The 10647-nt window shown below is 38.9% G+C and overlaps 1 protein-coding gene across 1 annotated transcript in view; it reads left to right on the top strand.

The window, feature by feature from the left end:
- The first annotated feature begins 473 nt into the window (after positions 1-473).
- The window catches only part of TWSG1 (twisted gastrulation BMP signaling modulator 1), an 18409-nt gene continuing 8235 nt past the window's right edge, over positions 474-10647 (top strand). The window contains exon 1 of the mRNA XM_006868696.1: positions 474-738. Within this exon, the coding sequence (XP_006868758.1) occupies positions 474-738 (265 nt within the window). The remainder of the gene's footprint in view (positions 739-10647) is intronic.

Raw genomic sequence — 10647 nt, 5'->3', positions numbered from 1 at the left:
ATGAGAAAAAGATGAGACTGTTTACTCCTGTAAAGATTTACAGCTTCAAAAGCCCTGTACAGGGTCGCTGTGAGTCGGAACTGACTCAGCAACACACAACCACCGCCATCATCAGTCACTGAGCACTTCTTGCTTTCTGGCACAAAAAGGTGTTCCAGGATCATGTTGTACTTCCCTTTCCCCAACCGTGGAATCATCTAGCTCTCCAATGAGCTCTGGTTCTGTTTAGTGGAGGATGACATTTAGAAACAAGTTATAGGTACCTGGTATATTCATTGCTCCTGGGATGGGGGTGCCATTGTTTCTCAGAAAAAAAAGTTCTTGAAAAATATATATGTATAATGGTGGTGGAAGTCACATAATTTTAATATGCTAGGGTTTTTATTTCAGGGCAGTAACCAGCATGTTATCAACTAACTTGTTATAAAATATGTGAGAAAAATAAACTTTTATTTTCTTCCCCCTCCCCAGGTATGTGTAATCCTCGAAATTATAGTGACACGCCTCCAACTTCAAAGAGCACTGTGGAGGAGCTGCATGAGCCCATCCCTTCTCTCTTCCGGGCCCTCACAGAAGGAGACACACAGTTAAATTGGAACATTGTCTCCTTCCCAGTTGCAGAAGAGCTTTCACATCATGAGAATCTGGTTTCATTTCTAGAAACTGTGAACCAGCCTCACCACCAAAATGTATCTGTTCCCAGCAATAATGTTCACGCACCATATTCTAGTGACAAAGGTAACTGCCATTGATTGATTTGCTCTGTCCTTCTCCCTTATTTTCTTCTCAATATAGATATGAACCTATATTAAGGTTTTCTTTTGGAGCAACTTTGTACTTTTGAATTTGTATAGTCTTAAGTAAATTCTGGTTAACAATAACAGTGATCTGATCCCTGAGTCAATAAGGAGGCAGTAATGCCATGTTCTTAATTCTTATATCTTTTCAGTAGACTTTAATTTTCATTTCATAAGATGGTAGCAGTAATACATACTTTAACTAACACAGTATTTGCATTATCATTTGGTAATATTCAGAGTGTCCTGGTGAAGCTAGGTTTTTTGTAGTTGCATTGGTGTCCCACATGATGCCAAGGGCATCAGTATTCTTAATTGAGAAATATAGTTTTGCAGAGAATTCATTCCCAGATATAAACTAGCCCCAGCCAGTTCTCTGCAAATAGATGTGTTGCTCAGAGGGAACTTAATGAGAGAATGAGCCGTACAGATTTGAAAGGCATATTAAAGAATGTTTACTATTGGGGATGGGTCATAGCTTAATTTTAGCGTATAAAGGATATGTGATTTTTCTTTTTGAACATTTTATTGTGTTTAGTTTACACAGCAAATTAGTTTCCCATTCAACAATTCATACAAATTCCTTTCCCATTCAACAATTCATACACAGATTGTCCTATGACAATTGGAGCTATCCCTACAATATGTCAACACCTAACAACTTCCCATTTCCACTCTGCCTTCCCTGGTTTCCCTGCCCCTCCTTGGTTTCGTATCTTTGTCATTTTGCAAATGTTGACTGTTTAGTCTCATATAGTTGATTCTTCTAAGAAGCACATTCCTCACAGGTGTTACTGCTTATTTTTTGTTGTGTGGTTGTCTGACTCATAGTGATCCTATGCACAACAGAACAAAATACTGCCCAGTCCTGCACCATACTCACAATTGATACGTTCGAGCCTATTATTGCAGCCATGATATCAGGCGCTCTTCCTTATTACTTTACAAAGCATGATGTCTTCCTCCAGGGACTGGTCCCTCCTGACAATATGTACAAAGTATGTGAGACAAAATCTTGCCACCTCATTTTATAAGGAATATTCTGGATTTACTTCTTCCAAGGCAGATTTGCTTGTTCTTCTGGCAGTCGGTGGTACGTTCAATATTCTTTGTCAACAACATAATTCAAATGTATTAATTCTTTTCTGGTCTTTCTTATTCACTGTTCAATTTTCACATGCATATGAGGCAATTGGAAATACCATGGCTTGGGTCAGACACATCTTAGTCCTCAAAGTGCTTTGTAACACTTTTTTGAAGTGGATTTTCCCAATGCAATAAGTTTTTTTATTATATTTTATAGGCCAGTCAACTATATGACGAAAGGTGACCTCTGTATGTGACTTTATTTAACTCCAGATTAAAAGAGCATCTTAGGGTAACAGTCTTAGAGGTTCCTGTTTTGTCTCTATCTGTCCAATGAGGTTGTTGTTGTTGTTGTTGTTTTTTAATGAATTTGAATTTTGTTCTATATGTTTCTCTCATTCTAACCTGGTACCTTCAATGTGTCCCTTGTTAGAACTGTTAGCACTGGTAACCAGGCACCATCTAGTTCTTCTGGTCCCAGGCTAAATAGACTGTAGTACATGTAGCCCATCAGTCCTGTGAGGTAATTACTTGAGTCTTTGGTTTCCTTTATAAAAGAATAGTAGTTGTATCTTAAATGTCTTCCTGAAAGCTTTTAAGACCCCACACACTACTCCCCAAATTAGGATGCGGAGCGTTACCTCTATGAACTCTGTTATGCCATTTGACCTCGATGTATTTTGGTATTTTCAAATAAAAGACCACATAATTTTACTTGGAAGAATAAAACAGGAATGAACATTACAGTAATTTCTTATAACATAAAATCAATTTTGCATAGTTTAATTTGTGCTCTTTTTTAATATGTCATGCCCTCCATTACAATCCTACCATTCTAAAACATAGTGGACTTTTTTGGCATCTGTAGTGACAGGAAACCAACTTTTGTTACATGATACTCAGAGGAGGAATCTTTAATATTCTTTTTAAAGTACTTTAAAAAAAAAATTTTAGATTTTGGAAGAATATGTCCTAATAAGCTATTTGCTAACGTTTCCTCATTATTGTTATTTTTAAACCTTTTTTGTGAATTGAGTGAAGGTTTACAGAGCAGATCATCAGTTTTACATTCAACAACATATACTGTGCTTCATTACAATGATTGCCATCCCCTCCATGAACCAGCAGTGTATTTGCTTCTTTATTCACTTTAACTATTGCATTCTGCCCTGTGTCTCCCACTACTTCATCTTTCCTCTGCAAACCTCCCTCTTGTTGTATATTGCCTTCCCTGTCACCCATCTTAATATGCTTCTACCCTGTAGCCCTTGAATAATTTTCCCTCCCTCCTTTCCCCTGTAACCATCATAGATGGTCTATTTATCAAGAAAACCTTTTCTTAACTTTTTATAACATTGGTCTCATACAATATTTATCCTTTTGTGACTGATTTCACTTAGCATAATGTCCTTCAGGTTCATCCATGTTGTGAGATGTTTCACAGATTCATTGTTACTCTTCAATAATTTGTATAGGTACCAAAGTTCATGTAACTATACTGTTGATGCCACGTGTCCCCCATTCTCCCTCTCCGGGAATCTGAAGAATCAGACTCAACTGGTGTTGCTGCTTCTCAAGGATGCAAGCACACCACACTGGGATTTCACTTATAAGATTTATTGGAAAGTGATATTCGCTTCACACACAGAGAAGTGGGTCTGTTTCCTCAAGTGAAGAAGATCCTGGAGAATTGGGAAGCAAGGTTTAGTAAGCTCAGGACTCCTCCCCTAGGGGAGTTGTTTTCCCCAGGGGGAGTGGTTTGGGATGTCTTAATTGGGTTTTGTCTATCCTTTTCTGCATATGTATCAAGTGCTAGGGTTTAATTGTATGCAGGGCAGATACATATGTTAATGATATTACAATAAATCAGTATTTGTCAAAAGGTTGCAGTAAGGATGCGTTCTAAGCTACAAGGTGTGTCCAGGATTTTTGTGGTTGATGTTCCTGGTTCTCTCTGCCTTTCCATTGGTATGGGCCAGGCATGGAGATGCTCAAGATATCCCTAATCTGTTCCTATTATTTTTCTTCCTGAAGAGAGTTATTGTTAGGTGCCATTGAGTAGGTACCAACTCATAGCGACCTTATGCACAGCAAAATGAACACTGCCCAATCCTGGACCAACCTCACTATTGCTGCCATGCTTGAGCCCATTGATGCTGCAACTTTGCCAATCCATCTCGCTGGGGGTCTTCCCCTTCTTCTCTGACCTTCCACCCTACCAAATATGATATCCTTCTCCAGCGACTGGTGCCTTCTGACAATATATTCGAAGTATGAGAGACGAAGTTTGGTCATTCTGGCCTCCAAGGAGCACTCTGGCTGCACTTTTTCCAACACAGATCTGTTGGCAGCCCATGGCACTTTCAATATTCTCTTCCAACACCATAACTCAAAAGCATCAACCATGGCTTGGGTCAGGCACACCTTAGTCTTCAACACTTTAAAAAGGTCTTTTGCAGCAGATTTGTCTAATGCAATATGTCATTTGATTTCTTGATTGCTGCTTCCAAGAGTGTCGATAGTTGATCCAAGAAGAATGAAGTCCTTGACAACTTCAGTCTTTTCTCCGTCGATAAGAATATTGTTGTTTATTGGTCCAGTGGTGAGGAATTTTGTTTTCTTTACATTGAAAAAAATGAAGAGAGAGGAACCTCAAAATCATTTGGGAAGTAGAACAAAGACTCTTCTGACTACTTCCTGCTGATTATGGTGTAGAGAAGTTGAAGTTCTTACTCCACCTCCTAAACTCTCCCTTCATCCTGAGGTTCCTGTACCCTGGGGGTGAGAGGCACATATCCTGCCCTGGCCTTGTCCAGTAGATCCATAATGGTTGGAAAAAGGTTATAACCTCAATGACTGTACAAAGCTTGGATCGTGATAGCCTGAAAGCAAGAAGAAACAAACTTAACTAATGTGTTGAGTATACATGGTCCAAAGAGTAAGTAACAAGAGAAAAATTATAGAATATGTTTCCAGTAGAGTGAGTAGCCAGGCAGCCCATTTCCAGCTTCCAAGCGCCCCGAGATTCTGACAACTGCTGATGGATTTTGGTAGCTCAGTCAGCTAGTTTTTGGGTGGTGTCTCTTCCAATACCAGATTGATTAGCATAGAAACACATTCTTCTTTTAGGAAAAGGCATAACCTTCCCTTTTCTACTGTAAACAGATCTAAGCCTCACTAGTTTTGGAGAGTGACTGCTGTGGGTGAATCTAGCTGATTTGAATAACTACAATATTCTGCAGTTTCTTCCAAACTATCAGCAAGGTCTTTGGACAGGGTTTGATAATATGAGAGAAGTGACAAACCTTTCTGCCCTTGTGGTCACTTTGGTGGTGATTCCTGACCTTACTGAAAGGACAATAAAATATATAGCTTTGTGGGATCCTTCATGGGAAGACAAGGAAATAGATAAAGTTTGCTTGTTAGGGACAATACTATTTCAGGCCAACCTCACAATTGTTGCCACGCTTGAGCCCATTGATGCTGCCACTTTGCCAATCCATCTCTCTAGGGACCTTCCTCTTTTTCTCTGACTCTCCACCTTGTTAAACATGATATCCTGGAGAATGATATCTTGTTTAGTAAACCAACTAGTCCCTCCTGACAATATGTCCAAAGTATGAGAGATGAAGTTTGGCCATTCTTGGCCTCCAAGGAGCACTCTGGCTGCACTTCTTACAACACAGATCTGTTGGTTCTTTTGGCAGCCCATGGCACTTTCAGTATTCTCCTCCAACACCGTAACTCAAAAGCATCAATTCTTCTGCAGTCTTCCTTATTCACTATCCAGCTTTTGCATACATGTGAGGTTATTGAAAATACCATGGCTTGGGTCAGGTGCACCTTAGTCCTCAAGCTGACATCTTTGCTCTTCAACACTTTAAAAAGGTCTTGTGCAACAGATTTGCCTAATGCAATACTTCATCTGATTTCTTGACTGCTGCTTCCATGAGTGTTGATAGTCGATCCAAAAAGAATTAAGTCCTTGACAACTTCAATCTTTTCTCAGTTGATAAGAATGTTGTTTATTGGTCTAGTGCTGAGGATTTTTGTTTTCTTGACATTGAGATGCAATCCATACCGAAGGCTGTGATCTTTGATTTTCATCAGTAAGTACTTTAAGTCCTTTTCACTTTAAGCAAGCAAGGTTGTATCATCTGCATATCACAGATTGTTAATGGGTCTTCCTCCAATCCTGATGCCACATTCTTCATATAGTCCATCTTCTTGGATTATTTGTTCAGTATACAGGTTGAATAAGTATGGTAATAGGATACAACCCTGGTGCAGACCTTTTCCTATTTTAAACTATTCAGTATCCCCTTGTTCTGTTTGAACGACTGCCTCTTGGTGTCTATATGCAGGTTCCTCAAAAACCACAATGAAGTGCTCTGGAATATCCATTCTTCTCAATGTTATCCATAATTTGTTATGGACCAAAGAGTTCAATGCCTTTGCATAGTCAAAGCACACATAAACTTCTGGTATTTGCTGCTTTCAGCCAAGATGCATCTGATTGTTTTCCATTGCTGCCAAGTCAGTTCTGACTCAGAGTGCCCCTGTATAGGGTTTCCGAAGAGCAGCTGAAGGGTTTAAAGTGAAGACCTTGTGGTTCACAGTCCAGTGCTGAATTATATAAGGGGGGGGGGGGTTAAGTTGATGGGAAAAACAGAATTAAAGGATAATGGATTTTTCCCATGAACTTTTTGAAGTCTCCTACTTTATTCAACTTCATCACATTAAAATGTGTCCTGTACCTTCTGTTTTGATGGCTGCTATCTCAGCACAGCTTCCTATTGGTTTCCATAGCTCTAAACTCTCACTTATCTAACCTGCCTTCCCTTCTGTGTCTGGGTGATTGTCCCTCACTGCCTAAAGAATGCAAAGTTAAACTCCTTAGAGACCCTGTACAGGGATTCCAAGGCTGTAAATCTTTATGGGAGCAGAAAGCCTCATCTTTCTCCTGCAGAACAGCTGGTAGTTTCAAACTGTTGACCTTGACATAATCTGAGTTACCCTTAGCATTAGCTTTTTTATATATAGCTAAAGTTTTTATTGTGATTTGAGTGAAAGTTTACAGGGCAGATCATCAATTTTACATTCAACAAATCATATAATGTGTATCATTACAATGATTATAATCCATCAGTTAACAGTATTTCTCTCTATTTATTTTAGCTCTTTATTTTATTTTATTTATTTAAGCACTCAGGCATATATAATAATTTACACCATCAAAGGGCACATTCTGCAAGCCCGCCACTTGGCCACCAGCTCTCAGTCCCTCTCTTTCCATGAATCTGCTCCCTCGCTCTATGTCCCCATCTCTGCCTCCGTCTCTGGTGTCACTGCTTTTCTGGATAGGTTCCCTCATTCTGATTGTGCTGTTCTCCTCTGATGGTCATAGGGTCCTCTGTTTCTGGACTGTAAGATTGACTACTCCCCTGTTTTTGTTACAAAACTTCTACCTTTACCATTGTGACAATCTTAATTAGTCATGATAACAGTTACTCACTATTGAATCATAAGAATCTTATCCCCAACTCTTTTAACCAAACCCATCTAGACAAGATGAAAACTATTCAGTGGGGACTCTACCTTCCCCCTGCACACTCTTAAACTAAACTCCCTCTTGAAAACATGTCAGTCACTTCATACCTTTATTGCCCCCTCATTTTAGGTAGCCAGTGTCTAAGTTGCCCATCCCTATCTACCCTGTATACAGAGGGGATAGCATTTAAACTTGATTTGAAGACTCTCTTCCTCACTGATGGTATTTTGAGCTACTACCTCCATGAGTATAGGTTAAGTTCATCAAATTGTAGCAATTTATCCTCGTTTCCATTATCAATATATTTTTTTTAATTGTCCCCTAGTCAAGTTCAACGAGATGGATTGACCAAGTTGCAGTATCGATGGACTCAACTGTGGCAACAGTAGTGAGGTTGACCCAAGATCAAGCAGTGTTTCGTTCTGCTGTGCATATGGTCTCTATGGGTCGGTACCGACTTGATGGCACCTAATAACAACAACAAGTCAAGTTCTGATTATCAAGCCACTGAGGGTAGATCAAATGGATTCTGTCTGAGAGTTTGGGTGTTCTTGTTAACATTAGCTTTTATGCTACCCCTTACTCAGATGTTTACTTTGATTTTTTAAATAATAGACTGTCACCAATTATTTGATTTTTACATGTGTAATTTGGTGACATTGATTACATTCCTCATGTTATATAGCCTTTATCACTATCCTTTTCCAAAAATTCAGTATTTCCTAAACAACAACTTCCTCATTCCCTCTCTTTCCTATCCTTGGTAAAAACTTGGATTCTGTATATTTGCTTATTTCATATATGAGATCATACAGTACTTGCCCACTTGCCCTTTTCCAGCTGACTTATTCAACTCAGCATGATGTTATCTAGATTCACCCAGGTTGTGGCATGCATCAGAACTTTATTTTTCTTTATGACAAACAATAATTGCATTCTTTGTATATAGTACATTTTTATTATCTATTCATCTGTTTATGAGCATTTCAATTGTTTCCACCGTTTACCTATTGTGAATACAGCTGCAGTGAACATTGGTGTACAGATTTCTGTTTGTATTCCTGCTTTCACTTTGTTTATACCTAGGATTGTGATTGCTAGATTATATGGTAGTTCTATGTTCAGCTTTCTGAGGAACCACAAACTGTTCTCCATAGTGGATATACTGTTTTACATTCCCACTACCAATAATCGAGGGCTGTCTTGAAGTACAGTGCTGTCTGTGATAGGTTAAAATATCCATTCGCCTACAGGGAAGACCAGTTAATACCTATCATTCAAATTTATGCACCAACCACTAAAGCCAGTAAGGATGAAATTGATCAAAATGCAATCATGATATATTGGTAATCACTAGTGATTGGAATGTAAAGATTGGAAACAAAGAGGAAGGATCAGTAGTTGAAAAATATGGCCTAGGTGATAGAAATTATACTGGAGATTGCATGATAGAATTCTGCAAAACCAATGATTTGTTCATTTCAAATACCTTTTTTAAACAGCATAAAAGATGACTATACACATGGATCTCACCAGATGGAATACACAGAAATCAAACTTGACTACATCTGTGGAAAGAGATGATGGAGTCTCTATATCATCAGTCAAAACAAGGCCGGGGCAGATTGTGGAACAGACCATCAATTGTTCATATTCAAATTCAAACTGAAGCTGAAGAAAATGAAAACAAATCCATGAAAGCCAAAATATGACCTAGAATATATCTCATCTGAATTTAGAGATAATCTGAAGAATAGATTTGATACATTAGATACTAAAAACCGAAGACCAGAAGAGTTATGGGATGACATCAAGAACATATAGGAAGAAAGCAAAGGGTCATTAAGAAGACAAGAAAGAAGGAAAAGGTCAAAATGGATGTCAGAAGAGACTCTCAAACTTGCTCTCCTGCATAGAGATGCTAAAGCAAATGGAAGAAATGAGGAGGTAGAAGAGCTGAACAGAAAATTTCGAAGGTCAGCTCAAGAAGACAAAGTCAAATACTACAACAAAATGTGCAAAGATCTGGAGTTAGAAAATCAAAAGGGAAGAACATGCTCAGCATATTTCAAGCTGGGTGAACTGAAGAAAAAATTCAGGGCTCAGCTTTCTTTACTGAAGGATTCTCAGGCAATTTATTGATTGATGCAGAAAGCGTCAAAAGAAGATGGAAGGGATACACAGAGTCGCTGTACCAAAAGGAAATAGTTGATGTTCAGTCATTTCAAGAGGTAGCATATGATCAAGAGCCAATGGTACTGAAGGAAGAATTCAAAAGTGCATTGAAGGAATTGGCAGAGAATAAGGATTCAGGAACTAATGGAATACAAATTGAAATCTTTCAAGAAAGTAAGGCGGCGGAGGCACTCACTCATCTATGTCAAATAATTTGGAATACCACTATCTGCCCAACTGATTGGAAGAGATCCATATTTGTGCCCATTCCAAAGAGAGGTGACCCAATGGAATGCAGAAATCATCTGACAATATCTTTGCTATTCCATGTGACAAAAGTTTTACTAAAGGTAATACAGAAACAGCTGCAAGCATACATTGACAGAGATTTCCCAGAGGTCCAAGCCATATTTAGAAGAGGACAAGAATGAGGGATATCATTGCTGACATCAAATGGCTTTTGGCTGAAAGCAGAGAATGCCAGAAAGATGTTTACCTGTGTTTTATTGACTATGCAAAGCCTTTCGATTGTATGGGTCATGACAAGCTATGGACAACATTGCGAAGTATCAGAATTCCAGAACACTGAATTGTGCTCATGAGGAACTTGTACATAGATTAAGAGGCAATTGTTCAAACAGCACATGGGAACACTGAGTGGTTTAAAATTAAGAAAGGTGTGTGACAGGATTGTAATCTTTTACCATACTTATTCAACCTGTATGCTGAGCAAATAATCTGAGAAGCTGGGTTATATGAAGAAACATGTAGCATTAGGATTGGAGGAAGACATATTAACAACCTATAATATGCAGATGATACAATCTTGCTAGCTGAAAGTGAAGAGGACTTAAAATACTTACTGAGGGGAGAGCAAACAAGATGGCGGATCGGGTGGACGTATAGCAGAGAGCTCTGCCAACAACAACACAGAATACCCGACCAAGCAGGCTCAGGGGATGGTCCCAGAACTCTGAACCACATATAAAGGAATACTCAGAAGGTTGGAAGGCTCACAGCTGGGGGAATTTGTGGCAG

This window comes from Chrysochloris asiatica, unplaced genomic scaffold, assembly GCF_000296735.1.
Source record: "Chrysochloris asiatica unplaced genomic scaffold, ChrAsi1.0 scaffold00122, whole genome shotgun sequence".
Taxonomy (NCBI): Eukaryota; Metazoa; Chordata; class Mammalia; order Afrosoricida; family Chrysochloridae; genus Chrysochloris; species Chrysochloris asiatica.
Note: the sequence above shows the minus strand (reverse complement) of the source record. Positions and strands in the feature narration are given on the sequence as shown.